At 51.5% G+C, this 26851-nt stretch overlaps 6 protein-coding genes across 6 annotated transcripts; 3 read left to right on the top strand and 3 right to left on the bottom strand.

Moving 5' to 3' along the window:
- Window positions 1–52: 52 nt before the first annotated feature.
- PC9H_006554 (uncharacterized protein) lies at window positions 53–1707 on the bottom strand (the record flags this gene model as incomplete). Its single annotated transcript, XM_036776099.1, has 7 exons — window positions 53–523; window positions 575–743; window positions 794–880; window positions 932–989; window positions 1042–1259; window positions 1316–1419; window positions 1486–1707. 7 exons carry the CDS (start codon window positions 1705–1707, stop codon window positions 53–55), a joined length of 1329 nt encoding a protein of 442 aa, XP_036632118.1.
- A 455-nt stretch (window positions 1708–2162) lies between these two features.
- PC9H_006553 (uncharacterized protein) lies at window positions 2163–3852 on the top strand (the record flags this gene model as incomplete). Its single annotated transcript, XM_036776098.1, has 2 exons — window positions 2163–2169; window positions 2237–3852. The coding sequence occupies 2 exons, from the start codon at window positions 2163–2165 to the stop codon at window positions 3850–3852; spliced, it is 1623 nt and encodes a 540-aa protein (XP_036632117.1).
- Window positions 3853–4386: 534 nt separating this feature from the next.
- Window positions 4387–9038, top strand: PC9H_006552 (uncharacterized protein; the record flags this gene model as incomplete). Its single annotated transcript, XM_036776097.1, has 26 exons — window positions 4387–4548; window positions 4600–4638; window positions 4689–4745; window positions 4810–4891; window positions 4938–5149; window positions 5210–5274; window positions 5348–5564; window positions 5623–5794; window positions 5856–5920; window positions 5977–6039; window positions 6094–6275; window positions 6333–6395; window positions 6446–6489; window positions 6540–6635; window positions 6692–6841; window positions 6901–7318; window positions 7375–7680; window positions 7737–7857; window positions 7927–8095; window positions 8152–8268; window positions 8324–8353; window positions 8415–8503; window positions 8554–8633; window positions 8694–8721; window positions 8781–8951; window positions 9009–9038. The coding sequence occupies 26 exons, from the start codon at window positions 4387–4389 to the stop codon at window positions 9036–9038; spliced, it is 3228 nt and encodes a 1075-aa protein (XP_036632116.1).
- Window positions 9039–9487: 449 nt separating this feature from the next.
- Window positions 9488–12095, top strand: STE20 (signal transducing kinase of the PAK; the record flags this gene model as incomplete). Its single annotated transcript, XM_036776096.1, has 6 exons — window positions 9488–10393; window positions 10454–11046; window positions 11105–11484; window positions 11539–11691; window positions 11751–11935; window positions 12012–12095. The coding sequence occupies 6 exons, from the start codon at window positions 9488–9490 to the stop codon at window positions 12093–12095; spliced, it is 2301 nt and encodes a 766-aa protein (XP_036632115.1).
- Window positions 12096–12586: 491 nt separating this feature from the next.
- TEL1 (Serine/threonine-protein kinase tel1) lies at window positions 12587–22978 on the bottom strand (the record flags this gene model as incomplete). Its single annotated transcript, XM_036776095.1, has 12 exons — window positions 12587–12612; window positions 12703–12962; window positions 13018–13208; window positions 13260–13602; window positions 13656–13867; window positions 13921–15006; window positions 15057–15447; window positions 15504–16061; window positions 16840–19050; window positions 19099–19955; window positions 20011–21525; window positions 21575–22978. 12 exons carry the CDS (start codon window positions 22976–22978, stop codon window positions 12587–12589), a joined length of 9054 nt encoding a protein of 3017 aa, XP_036632114.1.
- A 542-nt stretch (window positions 22979–23520) lies between these two features.
- PC9H_006549 (uncharacterized protein) lies at window positions 23521–26598 on the bottom strand (the record flags this gene model as incomplete). Its single annotated transcript, XM_036776094.1, has 3 exons — window positions 23521–24063; window positions 24120–26387; window positions 26437–26598. The coding sequence occupies 3 exons, from the start codon at window positions 26596–26598 to the stop codon at window positions 23521–23523; spliced, it is 2973 nt and encodes a 990-aa protein (XP_036632113.1).
- Between the last annotated feature and the right edge of the window lie 253 nt (window positions 26599–26851).

Here is a 26851-nt window from a genome sequence, read left to right as displayed (position 1 = left end):
CTAATATACGGATAAACATATCAACAGTATTAGAGTATTAGTTCGAACCCAATTACAGGGTGAAAGAATTAGCCCAATGCTTCAACACCCCTTCTCCCCGACGGTGAAAATCAAACCGCTTGACATCCCTACACACAATCGTCGCGTGCGAGTTCCTGACCCCGTCAATATACGCCAGCTCCTTCTTGATAGGTAGCTTATTCAGTGATGCGACGATTCTCTTCTGTACGGGAGAGAGTATAGGTTGTGCGGAAGATGGCTTCCCTGGCTTCCCTTTGATGTGGAGCGGTGGCGAGGAGGAAGCTTCGTTCTCATCGGGGTCGGACGAATCGATGAACTCCGCAACGGCGTCTTCGACTTGTTTCTCTAGTTGGGCGAGGACGTGGCTTAACCGTCCGTGGGCCGGTGCGTCTTTCTCCAGTAGTTTGATACGTCGGCGAGACGAATGTGTAGCAAGCGCAAAGTGGGTAAGAGCCGTTAGAATCGCAACTGGGATAAGCAGCGGGAGTGAGACGTATAATAACTAGAGAATCGTACGTTAGTAGCCGGCTGAAAGGAGCAGTTAAAGGCGCACGATGTTGAATGGGAACCTGAACTGCAGGAATGGTGGAAGGAAAGGACGAGTGCTACTGAAGCGCTTAAACCATGCCAGAGACAACAGGCGTGGACTTGGAGGAGGTGGAGGAGGCGATGGGGGGACGGTCATAGATTCGATTAATGGACAGTAGTTTTCCTGTAAGTCTCTAGATACTCAATTAGAGTTAAGTTGCATACAATGCAATGAAGGACGTACATTTCTAGGCCAGTCGTCGACATATCGGCAAAGGGATCTTGTAGCTCTATGGCAGCGGTTGTATACGGTACCGTCATATCATTTACACTGGAGAAGTGTTACCATGCTGACAATAGCGGCACCGAGATCATTACTTACGCATTAGCATAAATACGGATATTCTTGAATTTACTGAGTGCTTGGTAGAAGATCCTGTCTATGATCGATAATAAGCATCAACGCCAGCTCGGCGGGTTTGTTCCACTCACTAGGATCGGCGAGAACCTCTAACAAAGGCCTCCCGGTGCTCGACCATTTGTCCACGCAGTAGAATTGCTCTCCAGTTCGCGATAATAATCTCGAGCCCAGTGCAAAGGTCAGCGAAGACAATATCGACGAATAACGTAGCAGGCCGATATGCGGTGTGGCCACAGTATTGAAATTCACTGGCTGGACATCCTCGAAGAATTTCCGTTGATACAGTATTCTGTCAAAGCAACAATGAGCATTGTTTCGGCGAATCACGTACAGGTACGGTCTTACCCAACGAGATACCGTGAAACCAGGCCGCCAAGGCTGTAACCAGTGACCGAAAACCGAGCCACCCGTTTACCCTCGTTTGCAAGCTTTTCAACCTCCTGGATAACCTAACATGGAGGTAACGATTCACATGGTGGCCCTGGAATGGTGGAAACTGAAACGCCCATACGCACCTCTTCCGCCACACGCTCTGCGCCCCAGTCGATCCCATCGTAGGTAGAATCCTCCCGATTGGTTTCCGCTAGTAATACGTGCAACTTGATGCCATCTGGGCCGGCTTCTTCTTTGGTTTCGCGGATGATGCGAGCCATTTCGGCGAGGTGGCCTGGGTTGCCCCACATGCCATGGACGAGGACGAGGAGGTGAACAGGAATTACGGGGCTGCTATCTGCCATAGCGAGCAAGGAGTGTGTGGTTCAGAATAAAGAAAGGAAGGGAGAGCAGTGGCACCCATGCATCAATCATCATGCTGAAAGGCACTGCGGTGCCGTCGGCCAAATCCAGTCGTCACCTTGCCAGATTATGGGCGCTTAACCGACCACTTTCGACCCGAACTTCGACTGGCGCACTTTTGTTGAATGCCCTGAATGCGGTTCCTTACTAGTTACTTTTCAGCAACAAGGGAGGGGAGCAGGAGACCCCAAATCAGCACGAGGCGTGATAATTCCTCGTATCTATGCCCATTCGCGGAACTGTAACCACCTGAAGTTGTTTCAACTCCAACGTGACCGAATCCACAGCATTAACCAGAGGCTGTGGATGTGGTATATAAAGACTGGAGCGCATGATCTGCTGATCTTTAGGAATTTTAGCTGGTCTAGTTCTCCAAGATCTCAACGACACGACTTTAATGACAGGTAACCATTACTTTTGGGCTTCTTTTGCGTGATAGCTGAGCGCTGAGCACCATTACAATTGCGACAGTAACGACCCACTTAATCCCCTCCCACGAAGATGGTGCTTTGAAAGCCATTCGAGCGATTGACCATCAGCTGTCCCAACTCGACAACTCTGCAAGAACCCTGCGCGGTCGGCGCAATGCGTTGGCACCAATATCTACTCTACCGCCCGAAATACTCTCCATGGTGTTCATGTACGCGGAAGCCGCTAGCAATAATTCCCTTGCATGGATCAAGGTCTCCCATGTATGCCAGCATTGGCGGGCGGTAGCCCTCGACTCCCCCCGGTTGTGGACGAATATCGTGCTTAGTCGCCCGAAATGGACGAGGGAGATGCTCAAACGCTCCAAGATGGCCCCCCTCGACATCAAAGCAGACCTCTCCTTCCTGACGCCTCGCCTCCTTGAAGTTGCTCGGTTGATGATGAAGCAGATACATCGCACGCGCAGTCTCAATATCACCGCCAACCATTCCACATTAAATACTATATTCGCCGGCTTGCAAGGAGATGCTCCACTGCTTCGGTCATTGAACGTCCACGATTCCCAGCGCCATGGTCTGCTTCCAACAGATACCCTCAGCGTCCCATTTGCGATGAAAGCTCCACGGCTACAACACCTAGAACTACTTCAGTGTAACGTGGAATGGAACTCCCCGTTTCCCCGGTCTTTGACGCACTTTAAACTGCGCGACGCGACTCCTCCACCGATGGAGGATCTCCTTTCGGCTTTACAAGCCATGCCGTATCTAGAGGTCTTGGAACTTCAGAATATACTTCCTCGACCTGATCTCGGCCTCGCGAAGCGCGAAGTCCGTCTGAGCAAGCTGAAGAAGATTTCTATTAAAGATCCTCTGCCGTCGTGCGCATCGCTTCTTGGGTTCCTCGCGCTTAAACCCTCTACCTCCTTCCATCTGGATTGCACATTTGGTGGAGAGCCATCGGCATCATTGTTCTTGTACCTCGAGCTCTTACGCCAATTGCCGTTCAAATCCATCAACACGTTGGAATTGGCGCAGGATGGCCCAGCTTATATCGAGGTCTATGCCTCAGAGCCCGCTTCTGGCGGAAGCCCTCGGTCGACCAACTTGGACTTTAGATTATCCTGGGGGCAGGATGTCCCTGTCACACCGCTACAAGTCTTCTCTCACATCAGTAAAACACTCAGGCTTTCCTTCCTCCAGACCTTGTACTATCACCAGACCCAAGACTCGGAAGCTTCCTTCTGGCTCGACAACTTCTCGAAGTTGCCGAGGCTTCAGAACGTAACGCTTTCCGGATCCTTGGTGCCTAGCTTCTTGAACGCACTCGTTCATAATGAATCGCACAAAGCATCCGAGCCAGCTGGGAGGAGATCGCTTGCTTGCGTTGGATTTCCAAGCCTGCGGAGTCTGGCGTTACATAACGCCAACCTAGCGGATACAGTAGGAGACAAACGGCTGCTGACTACCCTGCGCGACGTCATTGGCTATCGGCTCAAACGAGGGACTCCAATCGTTGACCTAACCTTCGAATGGTGCGCTAACGTACGGGATGTTGATGTTGAATCGCTCAGCATGTTGGTGAAGAATGTTCGCTGGGACGGACAGGAATCGGTGTTGAATAGCGATGCTGAAGGACTCTTGTTCTTGGAGTTGGATTAGAAACGTAAGTAGGAACATTGTACCGAATACGCGGCTAAAATGTGGCTTGTCAATCGATGGGAGTGTCTGCCTAGCTCCCTGGCTAAACGTATGGGGATCAATACTCAAGCACTCAAGCACTCACGTCCTACATCAGATCCGAATCATGTCGCCTGCCCCAAGTTTAGTTGAACTTGGATCGCGAGGATCAAATCGCCGTATTGCTCTGAATCCGGCGGTGCGATAAGTAATCGATAGTAATTTGGCGACCACAATGCTCATTTTTTATGGCCAAAAGCCACCAGGTCCTCGACAGGGCGCCTCGCTGAGTTCCAAGGTTAACATGTGTTCCCGTGGAACGAGCGTAGTCTTTCATACTGACTTGCTGCTGAACCGAACAAGCTTCTTTAATATTGACCTTTTCGGTCCCCTTCTCTGTCAACTTCTTCTAAATGTGTTGGTCTCCCCATAAAAAGGGCGGCCGGGCTGCATTATGACACTATCTTTCCCTGTGCCCTCTGACACCGACTTGGGGAACAGAAATCAGCAGTCCAGATGGCCGAAATCGATGCATCGCCAACGAATCCCGTTAAAAAGCGGCTATCGATATTCACGAGTCGCAGCACGCGTAACAACACCATGACCACCCCCCTCGTCGAGTCCCCCGTCTCAGAAAAACCAAGGAATGGATCTGTGCTGAATCAGTTCCGCGATACGGTACGTCTGCATAATGATGTTACTCCAGTAAAGCTCATATGGTGGATGCAGCTGAAAAATAAGTTACCAATCACGGATCTCTCGTTTGTAGTGAGTACCACTGCTCTCTAGGTGGCACTTGTCCTCACCGAAGAAACAAGTCTGCAGCGGTTGATGCTATATCCAACACGGAATCCCTGGATGACCGGAAAATGCTGGTCAGTTTACTCAAGAGTCCCTTGGGTCTTGTGGAGCCTTAACTGATGGTTTCGCTCTGAATAGCTGGAACATGCCCTAACCTTCGTGTCACGTTGGCCAGAGGGTGACTTCTCCACCAAGCTCCAGGCCAAAATTGTTCAGCTACGTGAGTAGCCCGTCGGGATCAAATCACACTTTCTCATCATCACCAGTGTACAACGATTTGGCCCACCCTGCGCCTACCTCGATAGGCAACCAGTATGCATGGCGGACCGCTGACGGCTCGTACAACAATATTCAAGCTCCTGACATGGGAAAGGCAGGCACGCCTTACTCGAGAAGCGTTCAGCAGACACACCCTCTGCCGAAGAATCAGCTTCCTGATGCAAGCCTTGTGTTCGATACTCTTCTCAAGCGCGAAGGAGTGAGTACCTTGCGATTAAACGCGGTTTCTACGCGGTTCTGACAATAGCTTCTACGCTAGTTTGTTAAGCACCCTGCAGGTCTATCTAGTCTGTTCTTCTCGTTCGCAGCCCTCGTCATCCATTCGTGAGTTCGCTTATCTTGCCATATTCTTGTCATCAATGCAACATGCGCTCATGTACACGCGCAATTAATATAGTGTCTTCCGCACTTCCCACCAGAACGTGCACATAAATGAAACGTCTTCATATGTCGATCTTTCCCCACTTTACGGACACAATCAAGCGGCCCAAGACTTGGTCCGAGTCCGAGATGGTCGCGGCCTATTGCACCCTGATGTGTTTGCGGAAGACCGTCTGCTTCTACTGCCCCCGGCTGTTTGCGCGCTTCTAGTCCTCTTTAGTCGCAACCACAACGTCAGTCGGGAATTTACTTCGTGATTCTGAACCGTCAGCTGACAACTCGCGCCGCCAGTATGTCGCGCGGAAGTTGCTAGAAATTAATGAGCGCGGGAGTTGGCAAGATCCATCCAAGCTCTCTCCAGACAGACCTGAGGACCAGAAGAAACTCCTCGAGCAAGAGGAAGAAATCTTCCAGATTGCGAGGTTGATCAATTGTGGCTGGTTTGCAACCACCGTATTCTCTGGTAAGCAGCTGCCTGAGTATACGTCAGACTAGAAATCAAAAGTGACATGTGTGCCACTCAGATTACTTCAGCTGTATCTTGGGATTGGTCAGAACGGGGAATACATGGAGTTTACTGCCCTTCGGCGTAAGAAACCCCAAACCCCATTCTATGACGCGATCTGCTAACTATAAACCTAACAGGAAATGCGAATGGACGATCACACTACGTTCGAGCGAGGGCGCGGAAACATCTGCAGCGCTGAGGTTAGCTTAGTTGCCCTCTACCTTATTAAATATAAACCATTGACCTCCTTGTAGTTCAACTGCCTATACCGCTGGCACGCGACCACTAGCGAAGTCGACGAGAGATGGGTGAAGGCCATTTCAAATAAGATCTTTGAGGGAAAGCCCATTGAAGAGGTTACGCCCACCGATTTCAAGCTAGCTGCCCGCAAGATGATGTCTGCTCAGCCATCTATAACTGAGTGGACTTTTGGGACGTGAGTCATCGGTTGACGCGTGTTACAGGCTCTGTTGATAGAAGAGGCGTTCCTTAGGATTCACCGTCAGGCAGACGGGTCATTCAGAGATGAGGATCTCGCTCAAATTCTTCAAGAGGCGTGAGTACGGTGCTGATTAGTGGGCAAATATAGTCTGACGCGTTTCGTAGCACGGAACACCCTGCTGCGGCTTTCAGAGCACGCGGGACACCAGGTTAGGGGGCTACCACGCATTCTTGACTTGCGTACTGACACCTATTCCAGAGGTCATGCGTCTTCACGAAATCATGGGCATCGAACAAAACCGAGCATGGGGTGTCTGCTCATTAAACGACTTCAGACAGTACTTGGGACTCAAGCGTGAGTATCTTCCCATATATGCTCCCGCTAGAGCCCATATTAATAACTTATTGTAGCATACAAGACGTTCCTGGAGTGGAACTCTAACCCAGAGATCGCTGACGCTGCCGAGAAACTTTACGGTGACATTGAATACCTCGAACTCTATGTCGGACTTCAAGCTGAGGAAGCGAAGCCCGTTATGGACGGCGCCGGTCTTTGCCCAGGTAAGTTTTACATTTATCTTTATCTTAAATTATAGAATAACTCTAATCCTTTGTTTTAGGCTACACAATCAGTCGCGCCATTCTCAGCGACGCCATCGCCCTCACTCGTGGGGACAGGTTCTACACATACGACTACACACCGTACAACATGACCGCCTGGGGCTTCGCCGACTGCCAGCGCGACCCCAACGCGTTCGGCTTCGGCAGCACGCTCGGCCGCCTCTTCACGCGCACCCTTCCGCGCCACTACAACAACAACAGCGTCTACACGTTCTTCCCCCTGATGACCCCTGAGTCGATGGAGAAGTACCTCCCCGACATCGGCTGTCAGGGCGACTACGACTTGGCTCGTCCGAAAGTTGCACCAGAGGAAGTTGTGACGAAAAATTATGCGGAGGTTGGGGAAATTTTGCATAAGAAGGATGAATTTGTGCCACCATATGCCGCGCAAGCCGCAAAAATCATCAAGGGCAGCGGGTAGGCGTCGTGCTTCCTCCGTTCCTTGTTATTTGGCTAACATGCTTTTTAACAAGCTTCTTCACTGCTACGACCGACGACAAGGAACAAGCTGAGATTCTAGCTATACTCAATGAAGCGCAGTCGGTGAACATGACCGGGGAGTTCTTCCTCTCGACGACGAAACAGTTAATTGCTTCGAAATCGTACGCCCTTGTCGGAGGGAAGGTCCGATGCATAGACGTCGTGCGGGATATCTTCAAGGTCGTCCCTACCCTTTGGGCCGCAACGGATGTTGGTGGCATCCATGTCAAGGCGAAGGACTCCGACGATGGGGATATAACATCATCAGAGCTGTATGACGCCCTCTCAGATATCTACACGTAAGTAGACACTTCTGATGTTGCCTCGGGATCATTCTGATTGTTTGTTGGGATAGGTTCGTCTTCCTTGATGTCGACGCGGCGAAGTATATGGTCCTTCAGAAGAAATGCAGAGAACACGTCGAGAAGCTCACTACCCTCATCAAAGAGCATCTAGATCTCACTGCCATGTCCAAGGTAGGGCCTCACCTCTCCGCTCTGGTACTTGGTCCATTTCCCACTTACTAACGTCTTTTGCATACCTAGCTCTCTATCCACAATCTTGCCTCGTTTACCAGAACTTTGAGTGGCAAATCCAAGTCCGATAAAAGCCAGCACGAACTCGTGAAGAAGTTGTACGACCGAACCAAGTCGCTGGACCAAGTCGCCAACACCTTATTGGCAATCATGGTGTCGACGATCGACCTTTCTCTGGGTTCGTGCCTTTCTACCTTCAGCCGCGTCTTCTAACAACGCATTCTTCTTGATCAGCCCTAACGAACGTCATGAACGTGTACCTGGATTCTGAGCACGAAGAGGCGATGCAAAACATCTTGACTTCCTCTGATCCGAAAGCTAGTGTGGACGCGTACGTGTTGGAAGCGTTCAGTGCGTACTTTCTGTTCTTCGTTTGCCGCCGGCGTTGCTAACCCAACGCCTATAGGGCTTGATCCCCCCTTCCGCGGTGTCCATCGTAAGAACCCGACCCTTTCCTAGTCATTCCATTCCCTCACCTACCTTATTCGTAAATCTAGGCGTTGCTACCAAGGACAGTACAATAGGCTCGTTGTCGATACCCAGCGGGACTCGGTTGTTCTTGGATATCGCAGCTGCAAATTTCAATGTAAGAGCAATTGCATTTGTTGCCGGATGTTCGGTGCTGATCCGCAGTAGGAGGATACGTTCCCTAACCCGCACGCTGTCGACTTGAGTCGTAGTCGCGAGCGCTATCTCGGAAATGACGGTCTCTACAGGTGCGTGCATTAATTGTTTCAGGACCCCTTCCTCAAAGCTAATGTATAATGTATCTCTAGGGCTATCGGCGAGAATTTAACCGTCATGGTACGTCTTCCTTCATTGTCGGCAATCAGCATCACTAATTAATATCAATATCATCGAAGATTATCAACAAAGTGCTTCGCGGAATATTTGCGCAGACTAATATTCGCAGAGCCCCGGGTCAATCTGGCCAGCTCAAGCGTTTCAGGGAACACGCGTCAGTCATGCAGATATTTACATACCTGGACAAGAATCAGCTTCCGACAGCTTGGCCTAGCTCGTTCGTCATGCAGGTGAGTGATACCTTGGCTGTTCCACACGGACCGCATTGCTGATTTGTGTCCCCGTAGTATGATGTAGTACCCTCAGTCTCGAAGTAAGACAGGCGTGAATTCGATGTGTATATCTAATAAGCACCAATACTTCTCCTTCAATTACGGTCTCGGGATCCAATTGTAGCGTGTATTTCTCGAAATGACAAGGCTTTTCATCATTCGCGTGGACGATTTACATAACCGCCCCTCCCTCCCATAGGCCGGTCGTTTTAACTAGATGCATTGGGTTGATTGGCTGCCCAGGGTGGACTGACAGTTGTGAGTTGTTTCCATCACCACACAATCACCACCGGTATGATTGTTGGCATCTCAGTTGGCAACTGAGTTACGACCATGGCTGGTATGGGATTTATCTTTTGTGGGCCATACAGTACGTGTATAGAGTAGCGATTACAGCTGTAGTGGCGGTTGCGATGCATTTGATCCCAATTTGCGCCTGATTTGGGCATTTTGAGAGAACAAAGGGACCATCATCTCGCCTGCAGCTTTCAGAGATGACTTCCTCCAAAATCACCGTCGAGTACCACAGACCGTCGAGGGAGTCCATTCAGGAGTACAACGACCTCCTCGCAGACGCAAATATCCACGCCGCTCAGGCTGCAAAGTACAAGGATCCTTTTCAGCCATCGCGACAGGCCCCTCCTCCTCCAAAGACCCGCAATTCGCTGCAGAAACCGAATCCCAGGGCCAGGAAACACAGCTTGCCCTCCTCCAATTCATCTCCAACCATCGCGCATCGTGTAACTGACGGCGACCCGTTTGCATCCTCTTCCATCGCTTCTTCCAGGACCACCATCACCAACTCACCCCAAATGGCTGGAATGGCGACTTCACCACCCCAGAGGCCCTCGAGGGCGAATACGGCGACGCTGAACGATATCTTTCCTACTCAGACATCCCTGTCCTCAAGGCGACTCTCGACACCGGTTGTTGGAGCCCACGACGGCGGCCATTTCCTTGCAGACCCAAATGAGTCACTGCCCGCTCCATCAGAGTTCCAATCCACGCTGAGCACCCCAAATGCCGTCTCTGCGGGCTCTACTCGCTCTCGCAGCTCTACCACCATCAAATCCAAAAAGGGCATGCTGGGCTTCATGTCTGACCTGCTCACCACGAACAAGCGCTTGGAGATCAGCACTCCCTACGATCCGGTGCATTTGACCCATGTGGGCTTCAACTCGTCCACTGGCGAGTTCACAGGCCTCCCGAAGGAATGGCAACAGCTCCTCCAGGAGAGCGGCATCTCGCGCAGCGAGCAGGAGAAGAACCCCCAAGCAGTTATGGAAATCGTCAAGTTCTACCAAGAGGGACACGGCGATGTTTGGGATAAGATGGGGAATATGGGCCCGAGCACACCTTCTGCCCCTCCCGGTGCCATGGATGATGGTCTCCAGAACCCCGTACGTGTTTAACTCAACTTGCACTATATCTGCGGCTGCTCAATTGGCTGCGATGTCCAGCGATCACCACCTCAGCCACCGAACAAGAAGTCATCTGTTCTGTTAACATCCAGCCCCGTCCCTACGGCGCGTCGTGCTGCGCCTTCGCCCCCAAGCAACCTATCGTCTAACCTTGACCGATCAACCTCACAACGGACACCAACCAAGCCTTCGCGGCCTGCTGAGCCGCTCAATCGCGCGCAGACTACGCGCGACAAACGCCCGACACCTTCCTCTAGCACAGGCAGTGGTCAGGCTCACACCCATGTTACACACACGCACGCCCATGCCCATGTCAAGAAGGAGAGCCCGTCCTCGTCAAACGCTGAGCTGCCTTTGAAACAACATGCCGCGTCTTCATCACAGGCGCCAAGAGCCGCTCAGCAGACGTCTGCCTCCAGAGACCGCGACCCACGTGCTCAAGCTCAGGCGCAGCCACCCAGTGCGGCTGCCCAAAGTTTGGCCAAGGCGGCGGGCCCTGTCGCGACTCCAAGGCGAAGAGAGAAGAAGGTGGACAAGGCGAAGGAAGAGGACATTGTCAAGCGCCTGCAAATGATTTGCACGGACGCTGACCCTACGAAACTCTACCGGAACCTCGTCAAGATTGGCCAAGGGTGTGTACTTGTTCCTTCTTTAGCCCATTTGCTAACCGAGCGCGCACCTCGGTTACAGCGCCTCTGGGGGCGTGTATACTGCCTACCAAGTGGGATCGAACTCGTGCGTCGCTATCAAGCAAATGGACCTTGAGAAGCAGCCCAAGAAAGACCTCATCATCAACGAAATCCTCGTTATGCGGTCTTCGAGGCACCCGAATATCGTCAACTACATAGACTCTTTCCTGTACAAGAACGATCTGTGGGTCGTCATGGAGTACATGGAAGGCGGTAGTCTGACGGATGTCGTTACCGCGAACCTGATGACGGAGGGCCAGATTGCTGCTGTGTCGAGGGAGACGTGTCAGGGATTGGAACATTTGCATAGGCATGGCGTTATCCATCGCGACATCAAGAGCGACAATGTGTTGTTGAGCATGATCGGGGATATCAAGCTTAGTGAGTATCGGCGTTGATTATGTGTATGCTAAATTACGAGACTTTGTCTTACAGCTGACTTTGGGTTCTGTGCTCAAATATCGGACCCCAATCACTCGAAGAGAACGACCATGGTTGGGACACCATACTGGATGGCACCCGAGGTAGTTATGCGCAAGGAGTACGGACCTAAGGTCGACATATGGAGTCTGGGTATCATGGCCATCGGTGCGTCTATGTTTCAGCTCGGCTTTACTTCGAAGCTCATGTGTACCCATTTCATGCAGAAATGATTGAAGGCGAGCCGCCATACTTGAACCAGAACCCCTTGAAGGCACTGTACCTTATCGCGACCAACGGCACACCGAAAATCGCAAACCCCGAGAATTTGTCCGCAACCTTCAGTGATTATCTCGCCAAAACACTAGAAGTTGACCCCGAGAAACGGCCGAATGCAACTCAGCTCCTGCAGGTGGGTTCTTCTTAGCAACGTTTGTTCTCTCTTTGTGCTTGGTGTCTAACCCACATGGTTGGTTGTGTTTGTGCAGCACCCCTTCTTCAAGTTGTCGGAGCCCTTGAGGACACTGGCACCCCTGATCAAAGCCGCCCGTGAAATCGCCAAGTCAAAGTAGGAATTTGGGTTTTTGGCTTCGGATTGATCACTGTCGCGTCTTCCGTTTTCCGTCATGCGCGCGCGATGTACATACCTGGCATCTTATCATCTATTCCCATTCTATAGACCCTTTGTATACCGCCTCATCGTCATTCCCCGCAGCTCCACGGGTTCGCTGGTATACCCTCCTCGCGATCTTGTCGTCTCGCTAAAATCTCAAGATGTACTGCACGTTATACACATTTCCAAATTTCCTACAGAGATGCTCTCTTTATTCTCATTTCTTGTACGCCCCACGACCCACGTTATGAGCAGCGGTCCATATGGGCATGGACCCTTCATTTATCTTCGTATCTTCCGTCCCTCGAATCTATTGCATAGGATGTAGTATTCTGCTATAATAAACGCTCTGTAGTGATGGGTACGACGATGTCCGAGTGTGATTTGGAGGAATAGCTAAGTATGTCACAGATTGGGAGCTTATGTTACTGATACAGGCTTGTACGAGATTTATGCAGGGTATAGATTGATGAAAACTATGGTATAAAGATGAGCGCGTTAAAAGTATGGAGACCAGCCTAAGGGATGCTCAGTGTGGCGACTATGGCGAGAAAAGATATACATACCAACAAACATGGCTCCAAGGTTATTTGGATCCATGGCTTCTGCAAGGAGTTCGTTGACGGTGAACTCCACACTGAGAGACTTGTCGAGCTTTCGTGCCACGGAGCTCAAGGTGCGATCCGCCAACTCTTGTGTTACATTACCCTTGTTTGCTACCAGCACCGGCTGAATGGAGGACCCCTCGCTGGCGTCTTGTTCAGCTCCGGCGCCGCTTTTGTTCGTTTCCCGCTGGGCGTTCCGGAGTTTCTCTTCACTCGCCGTCCTGAATACAAGATTTAAATGTTCATCAATGTGGCATAGAAAAAACGTCTCCATACCATGAATATAACGGATCGTGTTTGAAGACTTCCAGCACAGTCATGATGACCTGGGATCCTTCTCGTAGAACTCTCAGCGTTTCTTCGGCACATCGCTGGAAGACACCTTGTGTTCCCGCGATACCCATCCCATCGACCATATCTGGGGTCATCCGGAATGGAACACGCTCTGGGATCGCTAATAGCTTCCCCTACAAAACCAATTCATAAAAAGACAAATAGGCTCTATGGACTGTCCTTACCTGTTCGAAAGCAATACCAAGATCGATGTGCACCAATTCGCCAGTGGTCTTCAGGATGAGGATATTCGACGCATGGCGATCTCCTAGCCCTAGAATATGGCCCACTATGGACGTGGTGGCTACGCTGCGGATGTAGCGAAGCCGCACAGCAAACCAAGAAGTAGGTATCTTGTGTTGCTCCGTGAACCAATGTCGCATGACCGGTTTGAATGGTTCCATTGCGCTTCGGTACACGGGGACTACCATTTCAGGGCGCCATCCCGGCGGCCGTCTGTCCGCGGCCTGGACATTGGCTATCTGATCCTTAACTTGTATCCAAGAGGGTTCGCCTTCCTTTCTGTATCTGATATACTATTCAATCGCGACGGACAAGGAAATGGGTGTAGATGAACATACTTTTGGTGTGCTCTCGAAAGCCACTGCTGAAGAGATGTTGTGTTACCTACAAATTCCAAGACACCTGCTTGAGGACCTAGTGGTACCACCTTATACCCTCGTACACTCAGAGCACGACGCTTCGTCTCTCTATCACGTTTAAGCACGACGTTCACCAGCTCGAAGACCTGTTCCATGACCGCGTCTTGTCTCAAGTCGTCGTCGCCTTTGAACTGTTGTATCGAGTTTAGTAAGGTCCCTACGAGATTGCTGACAGGATATTTACCAACTGTTTATATCTTTCCCCGTCGTCACCATAGCAATCTGTAATCTTTGGCAGATGAATCCCCCCGGCGAGGGTGAACTGAGTGTCGAACTTCGAAACCCATACGCAGGACTCGTAACGGGTGGTGGGATCCAAAGGTAAATGGGAGGTCAAGACGGGTGCGCGAAGGTTCGATATTTTGCGAATGGAGTAATGACTTGGAATGGCGAAATTTTTACAGTCTTTGGTGACTTTGTGCATGGCCCATTGTAGAGATGCATCAAAGAGGATTTGGATGGGTTTCAACCGCTGGAGTTGGTCTTGGTCGTTACGAAGGAGATCGATTATTGCATAAGCCGCTGCGCCGCGCTCACTTTGTGTAGAAGTGGGAGGAGCTGGAGCAGGTCGACCTGATGTTCTGCGCGTTTCTGGTGGTAGAATGCTGGGTTGAAGGCAAAGAACCTGGTACAGGCTGTGATACGGGTGTTCCTTGCACATGCGGAGCACGAGGTTCGAAAGAATAGTTTGACACTTCGATGGATTTGGCGACTTTGACAACCGTGCAGTAATTTGATGAGCGAGGAACATGAATTTGATGGCTGGCACACGCCTCAAGCTACTCGCTATGGTATTCTGCAAGTTATCGACTTCGAAGTTGGCGAACCAGAGGGAGCACAGTCGAAGGGCCGCGTCGTCGTCGAAATCATTCGAACACGCCAAGCAGTGGGAATACATATCCAAGGCGCGAGTCAGAAAGATGTCTTTAGACGAATTGTACTCCTCGAGGAGCATCTCGTCCGCCGCTAGTAGTTTTATAGCCTTGCCCAACTCATTTTGCAGTGCCAGGCTTTTACTCGTCAAGTTTCGTCGGGTCTCAACTTCACTTCTTTTTTGCTCCACGCGAGCCCTGCGTTCTTCACCATCAGGAGACGCACATATAGTGCGATACTGACGCTCGGCGAACATAGCACATCGATAATAAACGTCAGCACGAACAGGGTCCGAGGGCCCGAAATCCATCTTCTGGATGAGCTTCACGGCAGGAGTAAAATACTTCTCCAGGATAGCCACTGGCTTCTCCAGGCAGGCATCGGAAGTCCAGGTTCCCTGTCAAATAGTGAGCCTGTACCGAGAAAATAGAGCTAGAAGAAGCCTACAAGATGGGCGAGCAGCATAGCCTCTTGAAGCAGATCACTGGACTCTTTGTTCTCCCAAAGTTCCCGAAGCAATCGAACAGCAGCGTTCTCTTCCTTTTGAAGCCAGATGACTTGGGCGAACTCTTTTAAGACAGGGAAACGGGTCGTAGTCTCCAGGCGTTGAGCCCGAGTAATTGCATTTAGCGCAATTTGTCCCTGATGTGACTGCCGAGCGGCTTCAGAGAGACGCAGTAGACAAGCCCTTTCGAAATCAAGCAGAGATGAGAGGAAGGGCGTCCTCATATTACCAATTTGGCTGCGCTCCTCTTTGTATCGCACAGAGCGGATGAGGGAAACTCGGGTAGACATGATGTTTTCGAGATCCGAGAACCTGCGGAAGTCAGCAACTTTTCTACGGGGAAGGATGGATTTGCTCACTCCATATCAGTATCAATACTTGTAAAAGACCTGGCGAGGGCATCGTCGATGCGCCGCAACGCTAGTGACCGTTGTGTTTCCGGTTCTTCCCACAATCTGACTTGGTCAAGGCACATAAGATTTTGTATGACGCTATGTATTTCTGCGTGATTTTCGATACCGAGCCCCCGTAGCTTGTTCATTTCTTGAAGCATACTCTTGCGGACAATGTTTCGAATGATCCCAAAGTCGCGCTCCCGATGCATCGCACGAAGCGCTGCATAAACTGACGACCCTTCGCCACCCTCGGTAACATCGGGGAGGTCCCAAGCTTCTGTTCTCCACCCAAGACGGTAGCTCATGCTAGGAGAAGAGGTACCGTTTGGTGATGACTGCAGTGTATGAATTGCTAGCTGGTTGAAACCGAAGGAATGATAAGATCGCAATAAGCCGTCCATGGTGGTTTGGTCGTGCTGTTGGGCTTCCATAGCTGCACCATGGAAATGGAATGCCTTCTCCCATTGGCCTTCATGGTGGAATCGCCTTATCAAGAACTGACCCAAGTCGTTGGTTTTGATGCCGTAGAAGCCATCGGGCTCATCTATGTGACTGTAAATCTCAAAAAGTATTTGTTCTGCGCTGAGCGGAAGAGAGAACTGATTATACTCTGCAGCAAGCTCGAGAAAGAGGAGCGCGGTAGTGTAAGCACCGCAAGTGATACAGCTTTGCGCCAAAAGTGCAAAATCCAAGGAGAGCCATTCGTTGTGGCCTAAGGGCCCGGTCTGCTCGTCGAGATGTTAGTCCCTACCTGCCAAATTTGGCTCCCACGGTTGGACCAAACCTGGCCCAAACCTACTCCAAACCGACAGTTTGGTCTGCTGTACCAGGGGGTTTGCGGGTGGGTTAGGACCTTCCTGTCACATTATTATGTCAGCGTTAATATACCTGGTGGCACCTTGTATCAACTGCATTATCTATTCCCTCCAATAAACAGTACTACAGCTTGTGGTGTTTATTTATTAATGAATGTTAGTGGTGAGATAGCAGGACGAAGAAGTGAAAAAAGGACAATCCGTGGCTCGAACCCGCAACCTTTCCGTGCTAAAAAGTAGTACTCAAGCGCGCAAACCGCTAAACCAACGTACCACATGTTAAACTCTTTTGGACTAGTATATCACCTACTGAGCCGGGATACTTCAGGTCGCCGACAAGAAATACAAGAAATACCGAAAGCAGAAGTTTGCATGTATTTACTTTGTATCTATTGCCGCTTTCCCACCATGATGTCTGTGACTTATTTGTGACGATTCCCAAGCGCCCTGAGCAGACTCCAGCGCTAGGTTTTGTCAAGTTCAATCTCCGCCAACCCCAGGCCCGAGGGACTGACATCTCGACGAGCAGACCGGGCCCTAAGGGGTTTGTGCGTTTCTTCCCGGCGCCCGTAGCCTGACGTTCGAATTGGCGTAGATGAAGTACCACATCGATCACGCATGACAGGCAGCGTATAGCCACATCTGCGGCTTTGATGGTTGTCAAGAAATACTGGGATAGTAGCTCCTTGCTTGATTTGTCTGTATTGTCCTGTAGAATCGTGTGTACAAGGACAGGAAGGAGTTGCTCCGCAAAGTCGTGGTTGGAGGTGAGCATTGGTGTGAGCTGAGAGTAGAAGCTATTTTGCGAAGACAGAACTTCACAAATTAGCACGGCCAGTTGGGTGACCCATTGAGGAAAAGAGGAGAGTGTGTCGAGAAATGCTTCAGACTCCAGTTCCGACAGGTCACGCTTCACACCGGGCCGGGGAGGGGGAAGACAAAGGTGGAAGTGCCCTAACGTCTGGGAAATCTGAATAGGCCATGAACTGGGATGTATGGTCATCGGAGAGCACGATGCAACGAGTCGCAGTGTAGTATACGCGCTCTGGACTTCGAAAGGATCTCCGCTATCAAGCATGGTAACTAGAGAAAAGAGGATGGCGTTCTGTGGCGATCCTTCTTCATTTGGTCCGCGTTTGCTCGAAAGGTGTTTCGTTCGAACAGAGAAAGGGTTGGGATGGTCCATCCCTATGCCATCCACTTGTCCTCTGTGAGAAACTAGCAAGCCAGCGAAAGCATGTATGTCTTCTTCTTGAATCTGACCTGGCGGAGGTATACATTCCTTCAAACGCCAGAAATCTGCTCTTCCAAACTGCTCTCCACCTGTATCGTCATCTGAAGCTAGCTCCCGAAGGCGGCGAACTAATCGGAATTTGTTCGAGGAAATTCGAGGATCCCCAATTATCTCCGAAAGCGTCCCAGTGGGTATCGTCTCATAGAGCTCTGCCAATTCAGGGGCGAGGCGATGAGACCACGCCGGAAGTGCGCGAGAGACTTGCTTGCAATGAATGGGAGAACGATGAAATAGCATGGCCTGACCGTCGATCCAATCTGTAAGAGCATCACCAAGCTTTGCGAAACCTCCTTTTCCTGTATCTTTAGCATAGTCATCGGCTTGGAAGCAGAGTCGGATCAGGATATCAGGAAGGCAAGGGTCATCCTGGAGGTCGTTTCGATAGCATTCGAAACACCACTCGAGGATAGACTGGGAATCCCTCGCCAAATCGGACTGGACCATGAAAGAAGTTGCGCCCTGGGCCAAGGTATGCAACAACGTAAACTCTTTGAAATGTTCGTTTCTCAAGGCCACCCACAGCGTAAGGGCGTTGATCAGGCGAACTTGTTCATTCACAAGTGGCGATTTGTGAATTTCCATCAGAAGAGCTTGCATAACATGAAACGTAACGGCAGGATGTCGATATTCCGAAAACTTAGAGCACAACCAGATAATCGATCGGAGAACGCTCGAGGCTGGGTTGATTGGGAAGTGCGGTTCATGCGTGGCAAAATATCGGTCGTCTCGGTAACGGTTGAGAATTGCGAATTCTTCAGCAGCCTTAGAACCTGCAAGAACCTGGAGGCCATGATGTAGCGGTCCGGCTTGTGTAAAGTCTTGGTCTCCAAGAGTGTGAAGGATGCTGGTGATTATCGAGTCGGCGTTTTGTTCTAGTAAATCCCGAAATTCCTCGTCGTCCATGACATCGACATCCGTTCCCATTTGAACCGTCTCACGAAGGATGTCCTCGACTCCGTCAGTATCCTCATCCTCGGCAAAGCACTGGGCAACCCGAATACCAATAAGATCGCCAAAGCACTCCCTGATGCCATTTTGAGGCCGTTTCGACAGTGCACTGCAATGACTCTTGAACAGGCTGGTTCCCAGATCTTTAGGTCTGGCGATGAGGTTGGTGGGAGTAAAGGGACGAAATGCCGCTTCAGCATACTCTGACAAATTCTGATATCCGAGTACGTCAGAAGGGATCGACAAGGGGTTGTGTTCGCGAACGGAGAACGCAATTTGGGACGCGTATAGTTGGAAGAGCACTGAGGGACTGCCCAAACCCAACCTCTGGGCCACTTGGACCAATATTGCTCGAATGTGAGGTGAGTAATCATTACAGTGCAGGCACGTCTCAAGCATATGCCAATATGGCCCTCGTCGGACTGCGGAGCTGACAATCATAATGTTCCCCAAGCAAAGTGAGCGTGTCAATATGTGCTCATAGCTGTACAGAATGAGTATACGAGCATGGTGACGGGTGGTGAAAACTCACTGCTTTAGATCGGTGCTCAGTTTGAGTCTGATGCTGTTGTATTGGAGTTCAGGCCTTCGAGCGCCCAAGCGAACGAGGGCCAATAAGCGAGGGGCGAGAGTTGCTGTACGAAATCGGACGCGAATGTCTTCGTCTGCGATCATCATAGAAAGCAAATCCGCGGGCCGGGTCAGTTCGCGCCCATTCAACTCGGTCCAAGACACTTGGGTCGGATCACAGTCCAGATAGCGATCCAAGAAACAGGCCGCCGAATCCCGTACCCGCCAACTACCCAACAACCTTTGGGACGTGGTTGTGCAGAGCCACTGACAAAGCTGCGAGACTTTATCACGGATACCTTCGAGGAGATCTGATGGATCGAGCCAAATATGACAGGTAGAATCCAAGATTCGTATGACCAAACCTTGCAAGATGTCGTTTTTCGCATACGCGTACATTGGCGATATATGGCCTACACCGGCGAGGTACGCCTCCAGCGTACTAGGACTGAGGGTAATTGCTCCGCACCGAACGTGGTCGAGGAGGGCAGGGCAGACTTGGAGGAAGTTCTCAGGGTGGGAGGAAGTGGCACAGGCAAGCACGAGATCGGTGAGGTCCTTATCTCGAGTGGCTTCTGCTGATGCAGACTGAAGAATTGGCACGAAGGCGAGGAATGAAATGCACATTTTTGTGATATGCTCTGTGGACGAGGGAAGGACTGGTGGGAATCGCATATTCGTGACCTTCAAAACATTCGGTTGTGCTAGGTCGGAAACATCGTCCTGGTCGAGTGATTGTCCGTCTGGGCCAAGTTCTCCACAAAGTGTACGGAGGATGGTCCTGATAGAATTTGAGACATGCCCAAATGCGTCTTGCACCTTCAAACTTTCGTAATGACCGTGTTCAGAAGGAACATAAACTCAAAGTACTCACGTCGGCGCTTCTCCATATAAGCCTCCGGTATTGGTCTTTGAATACCGAAACTCGTGTCCTTCGCTTCGTACTCCTCGAAGTCAAGGAGCGAAGGACTTGTGAATTGATACCAGAGCCGAAACCTGGCAGCAGCATCGCCTCCATTCGGTGACGCGAGGAAACGTTGAACCCCGAATCCCATAGCGGTTCCAACCCTCTCAAAATATCCGCCTTTTCGTCTTCACTCCACTTCGTCGTTATGAGCAGTGACGACGCAATGCGACAAACCCTGCAGGCCAACTGGACTACCCGTCGATTTGGACGGACGCCATTGTAATTAAGGAGAAACTCGTAGCATATTGACACAGTCGCAAAGTCGATTGAACGCCGCGCGGCGTCAGCGGCTACGTAACCGTTCTCCTCGATTGATAGCTCCCATTCAGCGACCAGCGGTTCTAGAAACTTCACGAAGAAAGCAGACAGTTTGCGGTCCCGGCTGCGCGGCTGAACCAACTCTGCGTCATCGACGTCGGGGGTCGACTGCGGATTGCTACCGTCACCGATAGAGATCTTGTCACCTTCTCTGAGGTTTCCTAGTGTTCGGAAAGGAGGGAGTTTGGCTTCGAGCAGGAAGTCACGAATAACGGATGTTTCGACTTGGTCCACCAGCGTAGCTGCGGCCCAGCACTGGGGGAGCGGCAACGAGCACAGGAAATCGCTCTTCTTCGTGAGGCCGCAGATAGCTTCAAGCAGCATCATCACATCGGACAGTGCGTGTAGAGGCACCCGTGATTGTTTGCTTGAAGTCCGCCGCCCGCTTGACCCAGCTCCAGAGATACCGCCGGGTTTCCAGCAATCCACGAGCCAGTTGAGGACCTTGTCCTCGAGATGCATGCGGTAAAGCCTGACGTCTTGACTGGCCACCTTCAGACATTCGGCACAGAACCGACAAACTGAATCATACGGTAGCGATGGGCCTTGAACGTCTATGTCTTTGACGAGGACCTCGATCTCTCCAAGCACCCGTTGTGATGAGAGGAGCTGCCGTTTAGAAGGAGGCATGTCGGGAGGCGTAGTGGTAGGTGAGTTGACGGAGTGGATGATCAGAATGTAGGCGATGTGGCAGGCCGCGCGACAGACAAGGGGAACGCTCGCTCGCCGCATCGCGTGCGTCCAGATCGGGTCCCAGTGAATTTCTCGATCATCGCCGCCAGAATACATTTCTTCCTTCACCGGCGCAGAGCTGCATCCTTCCGTGTACGCAATCGCAGCCAAACAGAGATACACCCACGACTGTATGTCAACATCATCGAAGGATATATATTGGGTGAGCGTATTGAAGACATCACATTGAAAGGTACGGTGGAGACGACTCCAATGGCGGCTAATGAAAAAAAGAAGGAGCTGGAGGCGGTGGGCACGCATCGATGGCAGCGGCTGTCTCGTTATCGCAGAGAGCAGGCTGCTCAGCGGGTTATCAGTCTTCTGACGCTTACCGCCAGTCCTGAACCCAACAGATTCGGATAGATAATAGAGCTGACCATCTCGTTAGACAGGAATGTCACATATAAGGAAAGCCAGATACCTTCGCAAGGACGTCGGATTGGAGTTGGAGGATAACCCAGGAGAGAGCTTGGCCCGACTCAAAGCCAAAGCCAGCCTTAAACGTCTGTGTGGCAAAGGGGCTATCTTTGTCGCCCGATATTTCTAACCGTAAGTTTTCCAGAGCCAGTGAGTCGACGCTCCATCTATTCTGGCTGTCGCCATCGAGCGAGTTCCACAACTTCTTAAGGCCGACACCCCACACAGAAGAGTCATTTTTAGTATAAAAGGGGAGCAGAGTCGTCAGAACCGACGCCAGTCCTTCTTTCAGGGCTTTGCTTTTGGCTCCCCAAAGGCCCACAAGACTCGGCCAGGCGTCGCGAGCGAACTCCATGACCTCTTTCCTTCTGTTTAAGGCCAGACGATCCAAGGTGATTGAGAGCACTATGAGATAGTCGTTATGAAGAGAGCCGTCGGTTGGGTAGAGTTTGAGAAAGCGGCGCAACCGTTGGAGAATAGCCTCGGGCTCGGCAGAAAAGGGAGAGAAGGGAGTCTCAAGGGGGGCTATGGGATTGGTGTCGCCAGATTGGTCCTTAGAAGTGGACTTTGCGGAAGTAGATTTCTTGGGAGCAGGCTTCTTGGGCGGAGGGGGGAGCACGTTTTGCGATCCCAAGAGAATAGGTAATATAGCCATGAATTCAATCTGCTCCGTGGACACCTGTGACCCCCGGTGGGCATGCTGACTTGAGGCCTTCGGCGTTTTCTTCATGGCAGAACCCTGTTGAGAGGGACCGGCGCTCTGCCCTCGCTTTCGCTTCTTCAAAGGAGAAAGACCGTGCATGGGGAGCTCGTCTTCGTCGTCTGGGTCGTCCACGGACATGGCTTCATCGACGATGCTCTCCCCAGCAGGAACAAGAGTGAGCCCCCGACTCAAGTCCTCACACAGCACTACATTGAACGCGAGCGCAACCCACTCGGTCCATTTCCCTGCCTCCACATGGTCAAGGTGCGGGCGGTATTCGAGTAGGCACCTTAAAGCCTTGACATAGTCAGCGGACAGAGGTGTAAAAAGCGCACCGTGATCCTCGATGTAGTCTCTTATATGGTCAAGAATAGCGAAAGTAGCTCGTTTGTTCAAGACGGTGACAGAACGCTCGACCAACCACCGAAAGAAGGCTGCGGCCTCTTCAAGGCGTCGTGTTACGGTGGCGACGGTGCTCGTGTGTTCTTTCTTCTTGTAGAGGATCTTCTCGAGCTTGACTGCTGCGAAGACGGCTTGGAAGACGGCCAGCCATGCTCGAGTATCGGTCTCGCCTTTGCTTGTGATGTGAAAGGTGGCGACGAGTGTGTCGTCTGCAAATACGCGACGCAGGGTGGAGAAGCTTTCTTGCCTGTCCTTGATTTTCGCGCTGGAGAGACCCTCAAGGACCTCTCTGAGGCCAGACATGGCGGCAGTGTACACTCGTAGTCAGTCTCCTGGAGGTGGTACGCGATGCTTCGTACGAGGGCGCCGGGGGAATGGGGGAATTTCCTAGGGTGACCTGTAATACTATCAAGTAGTAAATATTACCCCCGCGCAGTCGTGGCTAACGGTGGTTTCGAACCTAGTGGAGGAGCGAGTGTAAAGTTAGTGTGGCGCGTCCAGGGTCCCGATGTTAAAGTTTGGATCAACAAACAACATGACTCGCTGAGTCCTTGGCTTGAGCACAAAAAGCCAGAGTGGCTCCTACGATACCGTCTACGTAGATCACAATCCAAGCGGGAACGTTTGAAAGTACATTCGAAAGCCGGAAACTCGATCGAGGACATACGCCTTCACCTCGCCGTCAACAAAGCAAACTTCTAGCTCGAATTACAAGATATACATCATGTTGAAGCTCGAATAGTAGTAATTTATGTAGAATGAGTGTCGAATAATAAGTTGGTAGTAACACAATCAGATACTCTCAGAAGTCCAAAAAATGATTCCACTTCTCCCCAGGAATTTGTTCATACTCTATTGCTCGCCGACATCTCAACAGGCAGCGGCACATACCCCTCCCTGTTACTTGACCTGTCTGCGCCACCCATAACGCCACGGAATCCATCGATCGCGCTCCTTGCAGTGTCCATAAACATCCCGCTCCAATTCATCCCGCTCTCTTCACTCGCGTTCTGCATCTTCTCATGGGGCATGATACTGTCCTTGGGCCTGACCCAGAACTTGAGCATCAACGAGCTCGTGACCACGCTAACGCTAGACGACGCCATCGCAGCGCCCGCCAACATCGGGTGCATGTACAGCCCAAACGGCAGGAAGAAGCCCATGGCGAGGGGGATGCTGAGGACGTTGTAGATGCATGCCCAGAGAAGGTTGCGTCGGATAGTGCGGAAGATGGATCGAGAGAGATGGAGGGCAGCTACAACATCCAGGAGATCAGACCGCATGAGCACGATATCGGCAGCTTCGACGGCGACGGATGTTCCAGATGACAACGCAATACCGACAGTAGCTGCAGCCAGGGCTGGTGAGTCGTTGATACCGTCACCCACCTGAAAGCGAAAACGTTAGATCATCATGTCTGCGGGAAGGCGGTAAAGAAACTAACCATAGCGACACCACCGCCGGTACCATTCTCCGTCATCTCTTTGATCTTGGACGCTTTCCCACCAGGGCTAACACCAGCCAACACATTCTCTGGCCGTATGCCAACCTGCTTCGCCACTGCCAGCGCTGTCGCCTTCCCGTCACCAGTCATCATGTGTACCTCGATACCCATGTCCTCCAGCGCCCGTATAGCATACCTACTGCTAGGCTTTGGTGCATCCGATAGCGATACTGCGAGGACCAACGTTCCCGAAACAGAGCCATATATAATACTTCTGCCCATGGAAGTCTCTTGCTCTTCAAATGTTGCAAGTGATGTGGGAAGTTGGCCGTCGTCGGTCTGCGTAACGAATCTTGCATTTCCAATGCGAACCTCGTAGTTTTTCTTTCCCTGAGATTTATCGGCGACGGAAATCGTTGCCTTCACACCAGCACCGGTGACACTTTCAAATTGTACGATGTCGGTGGTCGGTAGACCGATGGTTCCTCGAAGGAGGTCCTTGCCGTACGTAGCTATAGCCTTTGCGAGAGGATGTTCCGACCTCGCCTCCGTAGCACTTAGCATCGCTAAAACGACTTTCTTTTCCGTCTTGCCGTCTGCGCAGAGTCCTTCCAGAGTGGCGTCTCCCCCGTACATCTCCCGGTTGTCGCCCATCCCGCTTCTTCCTACCCAAGACAGCCCAACAACACTCAATTTGCCCACTGTGATAGTGCCCGTCTTGTCGAAGACGATCTGCTTGACATTCTTACTTGCCTCCAAAGCGCGTCCACCCTTGATCAAGATGCCATTCTTCGCCCCCATGCCGGTCCCAACCATAATAGCCGTTGGGGTGCTCAAGCCTAGGGCGCACGGGCAAGCAATGACCACCACGCTGATACACATCTGCAAGCAGACAGCTAGCCGCGTGGCGCCGTTCCTATGGAACATGGTGGGAAGCTTATCTTCACTCACGACATGCGAGACGATGATCCACGTAACGAACGTAAGGGCCGCAAGGGAGATGACGGTTGGAACGAAGTAGCCGGCGACGCGGTCGGCGAATGCTTGAATGGGAGCCTTTGATGTCTGCGCCTCTTCAACTAGACGGACGATCTGAGCGAGAGCGGTATCCTTGCCAGCGCGTGTGACTGTCATGTCGAAAGTGCCTAGGCCGTTGACAGTACCGCCGATGACCAAATCACCGACCTGTTTGAGGACAGGGAGGGCTTCGCCCGTGACAGCGCTCTCGTCCACAGTAGATGACCCCCGCAGCACCGTGCCATCAGCGGGTATCTTGTCACCAGGAACGAGCTTAACAATATCTCCAACCTGGACGAGCTCCGTGGCAACCCTCTTCTCCTGGGTACAAGCCGGTGCGTCGGTGTAGATGGTGGCCATACTTGGTGCTAGAGCCATAAGGTCCGTGAGAGCGGCGCTGGTCTTACCTTTGGCACGGTTCTCTAAGTACCGCCCCAGCGAGACGAAGAATATCAGCATGGTACTTGTGTCGAAGAATACGAATGGGCGGAAATCCGGCGCGGTGTTGAAGAATCCAGCGATAAGGACAAAGACAGAGTAGAAATATGCCGCAGAGGTGCCGATCATGATAAGGACGTCCATCGTCGCCGAACCATGTTTAAGAGACTTGTACGCATTCCTGTAGAATTTACCACCGACCCAGAATTGGGCTGGAGTCGTCAGGACGAAGATGAGCACATCCGATACAAACAGGGCCCGTCCTTCGAATACGCGTGCGTGCATAAGGGGGTCCAAGAAATGGATGCGCATGGCAATCATTGATAGGAAGAATACTGGGGCAGCGAAAACGGCGCTCCAAACGAGCCTCGATCTCCATTCCATGACTTCCTTCGCTCGTGTGAGTGACTGGATCTGAGTGGCATCATTCTCGTCTGAAAGCATCGCATCGTACCCCATGTCCCCAATTCGCTCGACTATCTCCCTCGGCCCGATCAGCGCACGGTCAAAGGTGACCTGGGCGGTAGCAAGCTCTAAAGAGACGGAGACCGACGAAACCCCGGGAACAGCGGACAGTGTGTTCTCGACGGTCGATGCACATGGGGGGCAGGTCATGCCATATACACGGAGGGTGATGGTGTCGGAGCGGGCGGGCGGTATGAGTGTAGCATCGAAGCCAATATCAGAGATTTCGTTGATGATCTTGTCGGCGTCCCATACGGACGGATCGTATTCGACGACACCTCGTTCAGCGAGCAGGGCCACCTTGACTGACCGAATCCCAGGCTGTTGTCGAAGCATTCCTTCTATCGACTGCATGCCCGTCGGTCACCGCAAATATGGCGCATGGAAGCACGCTCACCTCGACACATGCCCCACACGTCATCCCTTCGATCCGTAATTCACATTTGCCCTCTCCGGTCGGTGTATCTGGTAGCAGTCTCTCGGTGGAGTCAACGTCGTCCTGCAGTTCTACTGCCTGGCCTGGCGACGAAGGCCAAATGCTGGCGAGTAGACTGGACATGTAGCTGCGGTGGTAGTTGCGGTGAAAGCCCGATTACTGATGCGAGTTGAAAGTTCGTCCCTTGTGGGTATAGGATTACAAATGGTGATCTAGCCGAGTATTTCGCTTGCTTGGGAATTATTAAGTTCAGACAGAGGGATGTGGGCTACTTTGTGAGCGACCTGCGCAGAAAGTGGGAGAAAATGAAACCGAGATGGAGGCGAAGAATAACCTTGCTGGCCAACGCGAATCAGGTGAATTGTAACCATTCTCA

The sequence above is a fragment of the Pleurotus ostreatus genome (assembly GCF_014466165.1).
Source record: "Pleurotus ostreatus strain PC9 chromosome Unknown scaffold_4, whole genome shotgun sequence".
Taxonomy (NCBI): domain Eukaryota; kingdom Fungi; phylum Basidiomycota; class Agaricomycetes; order Agaricales; family Pleurotaceae; genus Pleurotus; species Pleurotus ostreatus.
Note: the sequence above shows the minus strand (reverse complement) of the source record. Positions and strands in the feature narration are given on the sequence as shown.